The sequence below is a fragment of the Semicossyphus pulcher genome, unplaced genomic scaffold, assembly GCF_022749685.1.
Source record: "Semicossyphus pulcher isolate SPU_LCO1_2020_fin unplaced genomic scaffold, fSemPul1.0.p SCAF_14, whole genome shotgun sequence".
NCBI lineage: Eukaryota > Metazoa > Chordata > Actinopteri > Labriformes > Labridae > Semicossyphus > Semicossyphus pulcher.
In genome coordinates this window covers 21,991,577-22,008,626 of record NW_027211648.1, presented here as the reverse complement: position 1 = coordinate 22,008,626, position 17,050 = coordinate 21,991,577, and the positions used below count along the sequence as shown (strand labels likewise).

Genomic DNA, 17,050 nt, shown 5'->3' with positions numbered 1-17,050 from the left:
CGAGAAAATCTTCTTGAAAAACAGCTCGTTTGGCTGTGCAGACAATTTCTCAGGACTGTGTAGGCGTGGCAGCTCCCGTGTTGATTGACACCTGCCGGGGTCCGCCTGTCCGAGTTCTCATGGCAACTGTCAACACAACAATGGCGCATGGGAAAGCAGTGTTTCCTCTAGGATTTTTTTCAGCAGCAGGGTAGATGGTGTTGTACCACCCAGGTATGTGCGCATGTGCACATCATATCAAAACTATTGCTGTCAGGTGATTAAAAAAATGAATCTAATTAATTACAGGCTTTGTAATTAATTGATTTCAATTAATCTCATATATCAATGATTTCTGTGAGAAGCACATAACATGTAGACTTACCCTCTTTCTAGATGGTTATTTCTTACTTCCACACTTGAATTGTACTTTCTTCTTCACCTCATGAAGTTTTAATTCACAAACTACTTTAATCTGACCACTTTGCTTCAGTCCCCCAGCACACCTGCACCTCTGCTCCCTGCACCACTACTGGCCCCGCTCAACCCCCCCCGCCCCCGCTACTGTCTGTCTCTCTGTCTGCTGTGTAGACTGTCTTCATCAGCAGTCTGTTTAATTAAGTCACAAAAGTTACATATTTTCTCTTTCGCAATTCAGTTCTCACAGCACGTGAGTCGCGTGTGCACCTAGGACGTTATTAATGACGTAGCGATCTAAACAATCGATCGTTACCAAATGACATCTCCTTTTATAAGCTTTTTTCAATGTATTTTTTTATTTGGACGTACGGAGTTAGACAGACAATATCTCCTCATTTCAGTATGATATTGTGCAGCTTGCTGGAGGGAGATCGCCAGGGAGCTGAAAGTTTGATACTGAGCGCACAGCTGATATGGGCACGTGGATTGTTTACACTGTGTATTAGAACTGCGTATGTATGCCGATGTCAGTGATGCGGGGTGGACCCTCTTTTGCCGTTAGAAGTAAACTGGTTCCGCTGTTGTTTATGTGGTTGCCAAGACTTCACAAGTTCACTGTTTCAGTGCTCTTCCTCAATGAGGAGAGGATAGACGATCGTTGATTTCTCCAAAGAGTCGTTCAATTACAACTTCTGAAGCAGCGGCTGCAACAATTCATTAAATGTATGTGGCGGAAACACTGCTGCTTCTCCAAGTCCGCCGCATTTAGAAAATAAAGAATGACAAGTTGTCATCTCAGATGGTGGATGTGCACCCGGGGACAGCACACACAGGCATGATGGGGGAAAAAGGCGATCGTTAGGTAGGTAACTGCAACAGGTATGCGCAGAGATGTTCAAGGTGTGTGGACACGAGTTAGCGCAGACTCAGAGAGAGGGATTGATAGCGAGCCCAGAAGTGTTATTGCACCTGTGAGGGAGGGGCAACTGCTGTTGATTATTTCACGATTCGTTCGAGAAAATGTATGACGACATAAATATCTTCACTGACCACGCCTAATTTAACCCCAGCGTCAGGGAAGTTACTCCAGTTTGGATTAAAAGTCATTTCTAAAACTTTTAACATGCTTACAAGTATGTACATAAGACTTTAAATTGCATAGTGAGAAGGATTTTGTGGATTTGGGTTTCCAGGGCCTTAAGATCTTTGGGATCAAGGCAGATTCTTAACTCACTACATTTCTTCATGACAAATAATGAGTTAACCCAGTCAGTGGGCTCTTCTATCCGCTCAGTGATGACCCAGTTGTGTCATGCTGCCCAGATAGTTTTTTAAGCCAGCTTGGAGCGGTCCTGGCACTTTTTTTGGGGCACACACTACAGGCTTGGCATCACTCTTGAGCTGTAGGTGTATAGTAATGTCTCAGTAATTAAATCAGCTTTAACCCCAGTGTATATCTTAAATGGCATAAATGTCATTGACTAGCAGTGGTGCAATTAATTTGTCATCTCTCCAGTACTTACAGTCTGAACAGTATCCTGTGTGCATTTATTTTCATCACGTGACATCTCCATGAAAAATGTTTTACTCAAGGTTCATGTAGTGGAAGAAACAGAAAATGATGATTTATGTCTTTTCTTCTATCTTTGGTCTGTTTTGCAGATGTTCTGCTTTAAGCAGGACACTGTCTTGGTTTGCAATCAAATATCTCATTTTTATCCTTGAAGTTGCTCCTTTGCTTTCCTTTACTGACAAAGCATTTACTGTCTCGCTATCGCTCTTCGTCTAAACCATCAACCTGTCTTTTAGACCCGATTCCAACCAAGCTGCTTAAGGAAGTCTTTCCCTCAATTAGCACTTCTTTACTAGATATGATCAATATGTCTTTATCGACGGGCTATGTACCCCAGTCTTTTAAACTAGCTGTAATTAAGCCACTTCTTAAAAAGCCTACCCTAGATTCAGGCACCTTAGCTAACTATAGACCTATATCTAACCTTCCTTTTATCTCAAAGATCCTTGAGAAAGCAGTCGCTAATCAATTATGTGACTTTCTTCATAACAACAGTTTATTTGAGGACTTTCAGTCAGGATTTAGAGTCCACCATAGCACTGAGACAGCCCTTGTGCGAGTTTCAAATGATCTACTTACTGCTTCAGACAGAGGACTTCTCTCTGTACTCGTCCTGTTAGATCTTAGTGCCGCTTTCGACACGATAGACCATCACATCCTGTTACAGAGATTAGAACATTTAATTGGCATTACAGGATCTGCACTAAGTTGGTTTAAATCTTATCTATCAGATCGATCTCAGTTTGTTAATGTTCATGTTGTGTCCTCTATGCAAACCAAAGTTAGTCATGGAGTTCCACAAGGTTCTGTGCTCGGACCGATTCTTTTTACCTTATATATGCTTCCTCTGGGTAATATCATGAGGAAACACTCCATTAATTTTCATTGTTATGCAGATGATACTCAATTATACTTATCTAAGAAGCCAGATGAAACCAATCAGCTATCTAAACTAGAAGCATGCCTTAAGGACATAAAGATCTGGATGACTAGAAACTTTCTGCTACTTAATTCAGACAAAACTGAAGTTATTGTGCTCGGCCCAAAACACCTTAGAGACTCTTTCTCTAATGATATAGCTGCCCTAGATGGCATCAGCCTGGCATCCAGCACTACTGTTAGGAATCTGGGAGTTCTATTTGATCAGGATATGTCCTTCATCTCCCACATAAAACAAATATCAAGGACAGCCTTCTTTCATCTTCGCAACATAGCAAAAATCAGACACATCTTGTCTCAAAACGATGCAGAAAAACTAGTCCATGCATTCGTTACTTCCAGGTTGGATTATTGTAACTCGTTACTATCAGGCTGCCCTAATAAGTCACTAAAAACTCTGCAGCTGGTACAAAATGCTGCAGCACGTGTGCTGACAAGAACTAGGAAGAGAGAGCACATCTCTCCTGTATTAGCCTCTCTGCACTGGCTTCCTGTAAAATATAGAATAGAATTTAAAATCCTTCTTCTTACTTACAAAGCTCTTAATGGTCAGGCACCATCATATCTTAAAGAGCTCATAGTGCCATATTACCCCTCTAGAACATTGCGCTCCCAGGATGCAGGCCTGCTTGTGGTACCTAAAGTCTCTAAGAGTAGTGTTGGAGGTAGAGCCTTCAATTACCAGGCCCCCCTCCTCTGGAACAATCTACCAGTCAAGGTCCGGGAGGCAGACACCCTCTCTTCTTTTAAGAGTAGACTTAAAACTTTCCTCTTTGATAAAGCTTATAGTTAGGGCTGGCTCAGGCTTGGACTAGCCCATAGTTATGCTGCTATAGGTTTAGACTGCCGGGGGGATCTGACACACCAAGCTTCTCTCTCTCTCTCTCTCTCTCTCTCTCTGACTCTCTCTCTCTCTCTCTCTCTCTCTCTCTTCCTCTCTCTCTGACTCTCTCTCTCTCTCTATCTGTCATATTAATGCAGCTCATTAACTCTGTATTTTCTGGTCCCATTAACATTACTAACCACATATCTTCCCGGGAGTTCTTGTGCTCCCTTGTCTTGAAGGTTCCTGAGGATCGTTGCTGCAGACCACCTGCTGCTGTGGACCTGCTCGACTGCAACAACTACTAACATCAGCCTTCCCCATAGTATCATTATTGTTGCTGCTAATGCTAATAGTAGACCTGTTGACTTCAACTGTTACAATTACGATTACCTCAGCCTTTATCATTACTCTGCTTCTCTCGCTAATTTATTTATTTATTTATTTATTTATTTAGCCAATCTTCACCCTAGTCTACCACTATTATTGGCATTGTAACCATAAGTATGTGTCTGTTGTTGTTCATGTAACAAGGACATATGTTGTTGTGGTAACAAGAACATATGTTGTTGTTGCTCTCTTTGCCCGTCTCTATCCTGCATCTCCTTCTATCCCATTTTCGGCCCATCCAGTCGAGGCAGATGGCTGTTCAACATGAGTCTGGTTCTGCTCGAGGTTTCTGCCTGTTAAAAGGAAGTTTTTCCTTGCCAATGTGCCGAATTGCTAAGTGCTACTCATGGTGGATTGATGTTGGGCCTCTCTTTGAATAACTTAACAAAGAGTCGGTCTAGACCTGCTCTTTCTGTAAAGTGTCTCGAGATAACCCTGGTTATGATCTGGCGCTATACAAATAAAATTTGATTGATTGATTGATATCTTTGCTCACTGCTCAGTGTGCAGACTCATCAAATGTCAATACATGCTAGCTTACTTGCCTGGCATATTTTTAAAGCATCTGCCAACATGAGTTCTATTTCTCTCAATAATTTCTGATCTTCTTATCATTTATCCCAAACACTACACTATCTCTTATCATAGAGTCTATGAGATCATTATAGTTACAAGACTGTGCCTTTAGCTTGAGGTCTGTGAGAAAGTTCAAAAATGATTCTCCCTGTAGCTGCAGAGGTGAGTGAAAGACATACCTTTCATATGGTTCATTCTTTTTCGAGAGCTAGTGCTCGTTGAACATTTCTAGGACCACATCAAACTTATCTTTGTTCTCTGGTTGAGCAAACACAAAAGTATTGAAAGCTTCTGTGCCGACAACGGTAAGCAGTCTGGCAATTTTTTATAGCATCTGACTTATTGTGTGCTCCTACAGCCGCAGAAAACGGGAACTGCTGTTTGAAGTCCTCCAATTTGCATCCACATTTTCAGTAAGTTTCAATGGATTAATTTTGTGTTGCTTCTTTCTCTCGACGAAGTTTACCCTGTCCTGGTACCATGTAATGTTATTTGTACTAATACAAACAATGTGTTTGGGATTTAACACAAGCTAGGCTAGCTGCTTTATTTACTGTCTGCATCTGTGATTCTGCTCTTTTACTTTCTGCCTCTACATGTTATAGCTGATGTTTTATAGCCACCAACAGGTCACTCCTATGTATGGTGAACGTTTACACTCATTAGGAGTTTCTTACATTGAGACTCAATGAGTTAAGTGAAAAGATGGTTCTTCTCGTTCAAGCCTCTTGGTTGAAAACATAGGAGTTCTTATTGAAGGAAAATGAAAGTGAAAGTAAGGGAGGTAGACGAAGGAGGAGAGGAGATCAAAGAGGTGACAATTTAAATCCATACATCCTAACTTGTGTCTTTTCTTTGCATTTTAGTTTCTCCCACTCAGGATGCATGGAGAGAGGTGAGGAAACAAAGCAAGGAAAGAGGAAAGAAGGAAATACTATTAAGAGACGCAAGACGTCCTTTGCTTCGAAGTGTTACCTGAAGTGACGTCCCTTTCTGATGATGGTGTTAGCTGATCACCTCTGGATCTGCTGTCATTCGGCTTTAACAGCTGTTTGTGTCTGTAAACGTGCACTGTATTCATTCTAATAAAACACACAGTAACAGAGTTGTCTCTCTGTATCCTGTTACCTGTTAAGCAAACACCTGCACATGAAGAACAACTCGCACTCTGTGCTGCTTTGAACAGACCTTTCTTACCAGCACTATGCTTTTATATTATTTATTCATTATTTGCATTTAAAATTACTGATAATCTGATTGCAAATTCATTGTTTAGTAAACCCAAATACTTTTATGGAGTCTCGTGAACACTGAAAGCTATTTATTAGGCCAAAAGTTAATGATATAACCCACTTTTTAAAATCAAATGTAATACAAATTAATAACATTATTGCTACTTTTGATGTTCAGACCAGTAATTAACTGATTTTTATTTAGACGGTGACTCCGAAAATAAATCAAATTGGCAGTTATACACTGGTGTTTATTTAATCAGAAGTTATGCTCTATATTTCTAAATATTCTAAATACGATCCCTGGTAGTCAAATAGCAACTCTTAACACTGACATTGTTTATAGTTGGTTTCAAGGCACCCTTTTGTACCATTTTTAAGTTCCGACATCATCCTCTCAACGGTATGAATCTCTGGTAATGTGTTGACATTTCCCATCTGTGTGATATGAACAGCTGCAGCGTCCATCAATAACTGATATCCACTAATAGTCTAGGAGGAAGATAGGGTCCCCCTGCAACCCATCCTCAAGGTGTCTAGTAAACAAATTTTGATGTTCCCAACTCGAATAATGTCCTGAGGGTCTGTTTGGCAGCCATTTTTCAGCTTGGATTTCTGACGAAAATTGAAAATCTACATAACTTTTGAGCTAGACATCATACAGAGACAAATAACCCCATTCTGTGTAATTTTGGCATGAGGAATTGACTGAGAGTGTTACCATGGTTTTAACAAGTTTGTTATATTAAAACTATAAAATGTAAACAAAAAAAAGTCTGTAAAATTTACACTAAAAATCTTGCAAAGTATAATCCACGCAAACCCTTGAATAAACTAAAATTGACAGTGATTTGAGAAAAATAGTTGAATAAGTCAAAATAACAAGAAAAATGTAGAAGATCCTCATGGTCAATCTCTTGCTCCTCTTCCTCTTCTTCACTCTCCTCTACCTCCTTAGCTGTTTTCTCCAGCAAGTCAATGAGGGAAGAGGAGAGGACAGGGCCACAAGACCACACTGTTTCCAAGATACCCCCTTCATTCTTCTCTCAGCAGTGAATGCCTTCAGATGTGCAGCAGCCTTACAATTCTATTATTGGGTATTAGGGGTGTAAATTGCAAGTTTCATCGCGATACAATAATATATAAATTCTTTAAACAACGATACGTTATTTGCCGATGTCAAAGTTTGCTATGATACGATTTCGATTAATTTCAGTTCTGTGGCCTGCGATCGATATGAGACAATATATGGCCATTAACATAATCCATTACATATATATTATCAACTCACAAAAAGCAACAAAAAAAATGTGGTCTGAAAAACATGGAAATAAAAAAGAAGTATAAAATAAAATGTTACAAAATTAAATAAACCAAAGCTGCTGTCCACACTGCTGATTTATTCCCCAGAGGGGAGCAAATATCTTCAATGGCTGCCTGCAACTATCTGTTTGCATTGTTGTCATGTATTGTTGAGTGGGAAGCACTATTTCAAAATATAGGTGCACATAAGATGGCGGATAGCGATATGGATTGATATCTGCATTTTGCATCGATGACGTTGTATCGTTGCTCATTGAATCAATATGTGACGTTTCATTACACTAAAGGATTGAGCGGCTTTTGTGCCCTCTAAACCTGTGCAAATGACACAAAAAGACTCTGCCTCATTCTCCAGGCACATGCAGCGGGTGGAATGCAACCCAAAGTGCGCTGCAGAGCAAACAGCCTTAACACGCTAACAGCACCACCTAGTTAGAGTGAAATTATTACCACCAGCAGAGAGTTGGTGGTAACTGCGATGCATTATTATACGGGCTGTCAGGCTTTGAGTTTACAGTGATCATGGCGACAATTCCATCTTTTGTGTGCCCAAAAAAAGTTTCTGTCAATAATATATTTTCATTATTATTAAAATCGGGAGACCAATCAGTTCAGGGCTATGCAAGCCTCAACCCCCGGCACACAGGCACAGACAGGGGCAGATGGTCTGGAGCTGTTACACATGACGGGGATTATTATTGGGAGGAGCTGCTGTTGCGCAATCATTTAAAAAAATGAAGCTGTATTACAGTTAAACTAGTAGACATATTTTGAGTCTGGACTTGACAATAAAGCGGCCCCCTCCTCTCCCTACTCATCATCGATTTGTGCATGAAGTTGAGATCCATCAATGTGCGCCCAACTAATACCTAAGAGCTCAGCACCGTGCAGCAAAGACATCTTGGTCGCCATCACTGTCGTCATCTCTCTCATCATCACTGTCATATTTGTCGTCATATTTGTCATCATCTCTGTCATCATCACTGTCATGACTGTTATCATGAGACATCTCGATATATATATATATTGAGAGAGAGAGAGAGAGAGAGAGAGAGAGGGACTAAACAAGCAAGTTGTCATTGTTCTTTTTAGTCGAAACAAAAAATGGGGTACAAGATTTTTAGTGGAAGTTAATCTCACCTTTTCATATTTTTCAAGTTTTAATTCACCAAAGTTGTTCAAATCATGATAATAACACTCTCAATAAATTCCTCATGCAAATAATCTTGTCAGAAATTGAATATGGCTGCAAAAATGGCTGCCAAACGGACCCTTGGGACAATATTTCGAGTTGGGAACATCAAAATTAGTTTACTAGACACCATGAGAATTACAAAAAACTAAGAAAGAAAAACATATCCATGTGGTGCATGGACCCTACCTTCCTACTAGACTGTAAGGGGGCATGTCTGCCAGTAAATGACTTCTGTGAAGGCTGCTCTCGCGTATCCTCGCTCATCGCTCCTCAGAATTTGCCACTCGATTATCTAAGCAATGATAAGAGCTTTGGGACGGCTCTTAATATGGCGGGGTCAAAACTACTTCCAGTTTGAGCGATCAATATCAAACAAGTATATCAAACAAAAGCATGTAGCACGAGTCAGCAGAGGACAGACAGCACTTGCTAAAATGCAGATAATGCCAAAGGAATAAAACTGATTGAAAATTGAAACTGAATGTGGTGAAAAAGATAGCAATTACTTCTTTTTCTGTTGCTTTTTAGAATTAGCATGGGCTCGATGATGATGCCCACCAGTTTTTCCTCATATGTTGAACTGTTTTAGCAGGAGTCCGCATTGAACCCAATTGAAAGGCTGATACTGACAATTGATCCAATACTCTTAAGACTTAAAAATGAACAGCTATATACTACTAACTCTGAACTCTTGACCCTGAACTCTCCTTTAAACCCCACATTGATTTTATTACTAAAAAAGCATATGGCTGTCTGAATTCACTTTATCGCTCAATTAATTGTTTTACATTTCAAGTCAGAAAAAGAATCATTTCTCAGTTGATTTTACCAATTATTGATTATGTTGATATTGTTTACCAGAACACCTCAGACACTAATCTTAAGCCCCTTAATGTTGTTTATAATTCCCTGTGTAGATTTATCTTGAGGTGCCCATACAGAACTCACCATTGTTTCATGTATGAATCACTTTATTGGCTGCAGCCTAAATCTAGACGGCAAGTCCACTGGGTTCGGTTCATTTTCAGGTGTGTCCATTTTAACTGCCCCTCCTATTCAAAACAGTTTCTGGTTCCATATAGATCTTCACATTCACTCAGACATATGCAATATCCCTTTTTCTTTGTCCCAAGAATTCTCAAAGAAGTTGGTCCCCGCTCATTTCAATACAAAGCTCCATTTGACTGGAATAATCAGGACATCTTTATTTTCTTATCTTAAAACAAATTGTTCATGCTTTTGATCTGTGTGTGCTTTGTGTAACAATCCAGGTCACTGTATTTATTGTAAAAATTCTGCTTGTACAAAGCTGAGGGGTGGGGTGTGGGTGAGTGAGGGTGAGGGTGAGCAAAATGTCTGAACTGCTGTGTATGTTGGTATAGTATTTTTTTTTGTTAGTTTGTTTGTACATGTTTTATAATTTTGTATTTGTGTTTATAGGACCCCCTCGAAAATGAGATGCTGTATCTCAAGGGGCTATCCTTTGAATAAATTGAAAAAATCGAAATTGAAACTCTGTATGGCAGGGATTTTGGTGTTGCCTCTTTCAACGAATAAATAACAGAACTTTATTTCATTCCTTAATTATCTAGTTTTACAGCCAAATTTTGTGTTTAGAACATTTTTTTTGTGTCTGCTTAAAAGTGTTTGAGGGACATAGGTTTTTATGTGAAGCTGCTTTATTCAAAGTTAATTTCTGGGTTAGAAGAGAGCTTTGGGGTTAAGTCAACAAGTGCAGACAAACAGTAGAGGAATCCAAAACTAAAAACAAGCATAGCGTCAAAACAACAGGCTGAGCTAATTAGGTGGCAGCTAGACTTGTAGCCCCTCGAACCTGCTGTGTTCGTCAAGGCACCAGAGAGACAATTTTTTTAACTGCTTTATTCTGTGCATCTCCAACTTATGTTACATACTCTGCTTGCACTACATTGCTGTTCTTTGCTATCATCAAAAGCAAGCGTCTCCATTTCCTGTGGTTGTACTAGACAGAGGGTGGCAGTAATGCAACTGGCGTGAAAACCTCGAACAAGTTTGTCAACTTCCGTAACCCTTCCCTCTGCTCCATTCGATTCAGCGTCACTTTGCAGATCTCTCTCTCTTGCGTATCCACTCACTCACTACGTACCCCCAACACAAGTTACAGCAGGAGCAGAGGAGAAATATTCTTGCAGGAAAAACACAACTCATTCTCTCCTGATTGTTACAAAACAGTAGTAAGGGTAAGAAGTTGAAGTAACCTCCCAAAAAATGTTGACTAATAAGATTATGTACATTTATCTTCATCATGATTGTAGTTGCTATTGTTTATTAAGCATGCCATTATTGTGGGATCACACAGCATGCTTTTATGCAATTCATTCAGACAGACACTTGCTGATGAAAAACAAAGAGAGGAGAAAAACATCAGCAGATGATTGAAAAGAGAGAAGAGAGAGCAGCAACAGATAATGAGAGGTAAACAGTGCTGACACCACATAAACTAGGTACTAATTGTAATTTTTTCAAAGGTAAATTCTGAATGAGAAGTGTGTTTTTTCATAAAGAGAAGAGAGCCTTAAGCTCCAACTGCAGACTAAACAAGCTTTATTTTTTGTATTTATGTCACTCTCTCCCATTTATCTCCCGTTTTAACAGAATACATCAAGAGCAAGTGTAAATATGATAGGCCTACTGTTAGCCAGCCTCATAGTAGAACAACTGAAGCATATAAATAACTAAACGCTAAAACCAGAAGTATCTACACAATTTTATTTTGTAATTTTTTGCATGCATTGCCTGTCCTGTTAAACCAGAAGGGTCTACCAGATTTTAATTTGTGATGTCTTGCGTCCATTTTCCGCACCTGACAGTGGAGCCTGCAACGGAACTGGATTGTGACTGCAGGTCTGCAGCCAGACCCCTCTCTGATTTTCTCTGCTCCCTCTGTCTTCTAAACTCACTCTCTTGTTTAAAGTGGATGTTGTCAAGCTGTCACTCCGATCAAGACTGGCCAATAGAGATGTGTTTTACGTCTTTCAGCGTAGGTCCTGCCCACGAGCTTCAGCTCAACAATTTGCAAAACTTTTGGTTTCAAAAGTAAAACTTTTAGGTTTGCAAAAAATAATATTTTGGATTTGCAAACGAAAAGATTTTGATTTGCATTTATATGTTTCAATCACAAATTTATTTTACTTGCTATAAAAAAAAATTTTGATTGCAGTGTGGAAAGTTTTGTTCTCTAAACTATTATGTTTGATTGCATAATAAAGACACAAAAGTAACCCATATGAATGAGGCTCCATGTTAATTTCCATAGAGACATCGGATCATTTTGTCAAGAAATTAAAAGCGAAGCAAACAAACAAAAATGAATAGTTTGCTCTTTTGTGTGCCACAATATCAACCAATCAGGAATCGGCGATCAATTCTGTCAATTCTGATGTTGCAGTTTCATCTCCCATCACAACATTAGAGTTAAGGAAACCAGCTAGCTAACAAGAAAGAAACAAATGATGAAAACAGCAGGGGGCAGCTTATTGTAAATTATTACTTTAGAACTAGTTTTTATTTTAACTATAATTAGTCAATATTTTTGGTCATGCCTTTGATGAAACCTTCTTTAACTGATTTTCTATGGAGGATATTTTGGGTAATAATAAAAATATAAAGTCCCCATACAAAATTAAAAGAGAATAAATTAAAAAGACTAATATTTTACTACACTACCAGGAATAATCATAATTAAACTTAAAAAGAAATAGGAAATGGGTAAAAGCAAATTTAAAATGCAAAATGATCATTTGAAATGTAACGTGACTAAGAAAAAAGTGAAATCTAAAATAGGAGTTAGTTGCAATAGTTTGCAGACAAATTGTATCCTACATTTAAGGCAAGATGTTTCCATTTTAATTGAAAATGGTCAGAAAAAAATGTTAATGTTAACGTAACATCCTGATTTGATTTAGGGCCATGGTGCAGTTCAGTCAGCAGCCAGAAATCTTGTGTCTTTGCTTCTTAGCACCATGACCATAACGGCTTAACAAGGATAACAGAGACAGGCAAACATTTATTTTATTTTATTTGGAACCACTTTTTAAGACAGTAAGACAATAACCAATAACAAAATAAATATTTACAATTTGGCAGCCCGTATGTTAATTCGTATTCATGGCATCATGTACATCCACATAAAGATGTTTAAACCAAAAGTACAGTGGATAGAATTTTTTTCAATTTAAAAAAAGGAAAAACAGGATATGTATATATCTGTCAACACGCATACAGTATGTATATATTTATGTATATACACATGCAAAAAATAAACAACATTTTTAAGTAACAATTTCTTTGATTATCCTTTATCTTGTCGGTAGTCTAAAGTAAGCAATGACAGGAAAATTGAAAAACAAAAAGGAAAAACAAACCCATCCTTACATGAAGTTTTGCTGTTTGCTGTTTTTTAATGTAAATGTAAAATGTTTTAATGTGTTGAATGTTAACATGCAGGACTGCAACAAACCTGTCACAGAGCAATATGACAGCGTTCGTGCTTTCAAAATTAAATTGATTCTGTGGGAGACGCAGCTGTCCCAGCACAACAATGTGTCCACTTCCCCTGTGTAATATCTTTACCTGTGGATTACGAAAGTATGGACACGTACAAGAACACACTGTCAGGGCTCATACGTTTAAAAGTCGATTTACTGTCTTCACTCAGCCAGAGAGAGGGATTACGCACGCGCGCCAGAAGAACTCCAGCTGGAGCTGATCAAACTGCAGTGTAGCGCACCGTTAAAGGAGGAATACGTCTGATCGTTTGACATTACTTTATCAAAAGATGGAGAGCATTTGCATCAAAGATAGTCTGTATGTTTGGGACAACGTATTAATGCGAGCAGGTAATTACGCGAGTGAAACCTTCGGCTGATGCAGGGACATCTCAGTGACATAATGCAAATCTCCACTGCTCAGAAACTAGTTTTTGATGTTGACAGGCTAGTAAGAGCCAAAAAGGTGCAAGTGAAAATATGACTGTACAGACATTCATCCGCATCGTCTAGACCATCTTGTGGTGAAAGTGTGCCGGGGTTAAGCCTTGGAAAGCCTGTACTATAATGTCTTAAAGACTTCATAATAAACTGGTGAGACGTGCCCCCTCCCCATTCAGCTCCTCATCTATGAGAGAGGAGCTGTGCGCAGCACAGAATGGAGGTGCGCGAAATAGCATTTATTAAATAGCAATAATAAAACGAGCGCACCTTTTACTACCTCGTGCGCACGGGATAGTAAAATGTGCACTCGTTTTATTCATTTATTTTTTCTATGGCCACTCTGCGGCTCCGCAAAAAACAAAGTAACTGGGATTAAACGTTTAAATTATTTAGCCAAAGGTTTTATCTCAATTGCAAAGTTATTTTGCCAAAATGGTGGCTATGGGGCAAAGTGAGCCAAATGCTGTGGGGTATTTCTTTGGTAAAAAAAAAAACGTATTTGCCTGTATGTAGCTATAGCTATTCATTCATATGAAAATAGCTTTAAAGTAGCAAGTTATGAGGGTGCTGTTTAGCTCAGTTGGTAGAGCAGGCACCCCATGTACAGAGGCTACAGTCCTCGTCGCACTGATCGCAGGTTCGACTCCCGGCCTGCCGATCATTTGGTGCATATCATCCCCCACTCTCTACTCCCAACATTTCCTGTCTATGTTCAGCTGTCCTGTAAATAAAGCCGAAGGCCAAAAAAATTATCTTTGAAAGTAGCAAGTTATGGACCAAAGGAGACGAAGGTCAGAAAACTTTTTTTTTTGAATGAAATAAAAATGACATTTTTTTTAATGTATCAAATTGGTAGTATTGAACGCAGCTCTACTGCTACCGCCTCGTGAAACGATAGTATTGCATATCTTCCAAGTGGCTGTTGTTTTTGTCTTTTAGTTTAAAATATTTCCACACTCTGTCATTTTAGCCACAGAGTTGCTAATGCTAATAAGTTACTTACGCATTTGTGTTCTGCTTCAAATTGTGCTAAGCTTACGACAGCTGACATACATGATTGGGGTAAGATGTTTTGCCAATCTCAGATGAGTTAAAAAAATGCCCAGATTGGCTCCGATCTGATTGTTGAGATTGGGATCTGGACATCCCTATTACAATGTATTGCGATATGTATCGAATCGTGAGGTGGGTCCGTGTACGTTCGGGCAGTTCCTTTTTTACTATTGAAAACAAAAACAAAAAAGGGAAAACGTCTCGTATATCATTCATCATTTTTGATCAAGAACCAGCAAACGGAAGTACGGAACCTTTTTGTCACTCAGAATCAAACATTTAAAAAACGAAAAAAACAATTTAAACAAAACGGTCCATTTTATTTGAACTTTTATCGTAATTAATAAAGGAATTTATATGGGCGGCAAAAATGCATATATGATATCAGAGTTGAGTGTGTTATAAAGCATCCACAAAAATCTGAGTGAAAATAAATGTTCAGAACCACGAAAAAATCTCAGGACTGTGTAGGCGTGGCAGATCCCATGTTGATTGACACCTGCCGGGGTCCACCTGTCCAAGTTCTCATGGCAACTATTGACACAACAATGGCGCATGGGAAAGCAGTCCTCTAGGACTTTCAGTAGCAGGGTAGAGGGTTTGTTGTACCACCCAGGTATGTGCGCATGTGCACATCATATCAAAACTATTGCTGTGATTAAAAAAATTATTCTAATTAATTACAGGCTTTTTAATCAATTGATTTCAATTCATCTCATATATCAAAGATTTCTGTGAGAAGCAATTGGCATGTAGACTTACCCTCTTTCTAAATGGTTATTTCTTCCTTCCACAGTTTAATTGTACTCTCTTCTTCACCTCATTAAGTTTTAATTCACAAATTACTTTAATCTGACCACTTTGCTTCAGTCACTCTACACACCTGCACCTCTGCTCTCTGCACCGCTACTGGCCCCGATCACCCCCCGCCCCCTCTTTCTGTCTGTCTCTCTGTCTGCTGTGTTGACTGTCTTCATCAGCAGTCTGTTTAATTAAGTCACAAAAGTTACATATTTTATCTCGCAATTTAGTTCTAACAGCATGTAAGCCGTGTGTGCACAAGGGACTTTATTAATGATGTAGCAAATGACAAATGTCACCTTTTATAAGCTTTATAAACCGCGACAATCAATGTACTTACAGTAGGGACATACTGAGTGGAATCGACAATATCTCCTCATTTCAGTATGATATTGTGCAGCTTGCTGGAGGGAGATTGCCAGGGAGCTGAAAGTTTGATATTGAGCGCACAGCTCATATAGGCACGTGGATTGTTTACATTGCATATTAGAACTGCATATGTATGCCGATGTCAGCGATGGAGAGTGGACCCTCTTTTGCCGTTAGACGTAAACTGGTCCCGCTGTTGTTTATGTGGTTGCCAAGACTTCGCAAGTTCACTGTTTCAGTGCTCTTCCTCAATGAGGAGGGGATGGACGATCGTTGATTTGAAGCGGAAATCTCCAAAGAGTCGTTTAATTACAACTTCTGAAGCAGCGGCTGCAACAATTCACTAAATGTATGTAGTGGAAGCACTGCTGCTTCTCTGCATTTACAAAATAAAAGAATGACATGCTGTCACCTCAAATGGTAGATGTGCACCCGGGGACAGCACACACAGGCATGATGGGGAAAAAGGCGATCGTTAGGTAGGTAATTGCAACAGGTATGTGCAGAGCTGTCAGGGTATGTGGACACGAGTAAGCTCAGACTCGGAAAGGAAGATTGATCGCGAGCCGAGAAGTGTTATTGCACATGTGAGGGTGGGACAACTGGGGTTGATTGGTTCAAGGAAATTTATGCACCAAGCCGAGCACCAAGAACGCTCAGTCAGTTAGCTAGCTACTGCGCTGTGGAGAACGTCTGTCTACGCCCACTTCTCAATGATCAAATCAAATCCCTCTTATGATATGTCCTGCCTGCACGTCCTGTTTCACTCGGAAAAACGTCACTATACGGAAGCTAGATACTCTCGAAATGCCTTTTCATCTCGACTTTAACAATCTTAACTCCTAATTAACATTTAAATGAAGGTAAGGTAATTTAAAATATAAAAAAATCTAATTATTTTCAGGCAACTGAAAAATTGTAATAAACACTATGTGGCTCCGAAGAGAACTCTGTGAAGTCTGATACAAGCCTTTATATTTCCAAGCCCTGGAGTCTTAGGTTACGGTTACGGTGGGACACTTCAACAGTGCAAGTTACAGTACTTGTAGAAATTATACAGTTATTACCATCATTGCAGGTGCAGAATGCAGTGTTCAGAGTAACACCAGTTCTTGCATTTACAGACGAGAAGCGCAGGTGCAATGATGGGAAATCAAAGAAGGTTTAGCCTTTACTCTGTAAGACCCAGTATTGCATTTGCCCACTGTGGCACAAGAGCTTCCCCAAGAGGCCTCTAATACGTAGAGAGGAAAACCATATTTGCAAAGCATGCCAGTGAGATCTTTAATACCCCACTGAAAATTTAGATCCTATGGTTAATGGGAATGCCTTTAATGGTATATCCTTAGTGTCTTTGAGTTCTGACTTTATGGATATTATAATGTCTTTGGGATCTGTGGGATGCAC

General features: G+C 39.3%; 2 protein-coding genes across 2 annotated transcripts in view; one reads left to right on the top strand and one right to left on the bottom strand.

Moving 5' to 3' along the window:
- Positions 1-17,050, bottom strand: part of syt14a (synaptotagmin XIVa) — a 58,764-nt gene that overhangs the window by 30,085 nt on the left and 11,629 nt on the right. The gene's annotated exons all lie outside the window — the stretch shown is intronic.
- On the top strand, positions 2,808-3,704 carry LOC138590949 (uncharacterized; the record flags this gene model as incomplete). The annotated part of the gene is made up of 1 exon (XM_069661394.1): positions 2,808-3,704. A coding segment is annotated over one exon (897 nt), but the record flags the coding sequence as incomplete, so codon positions are not given.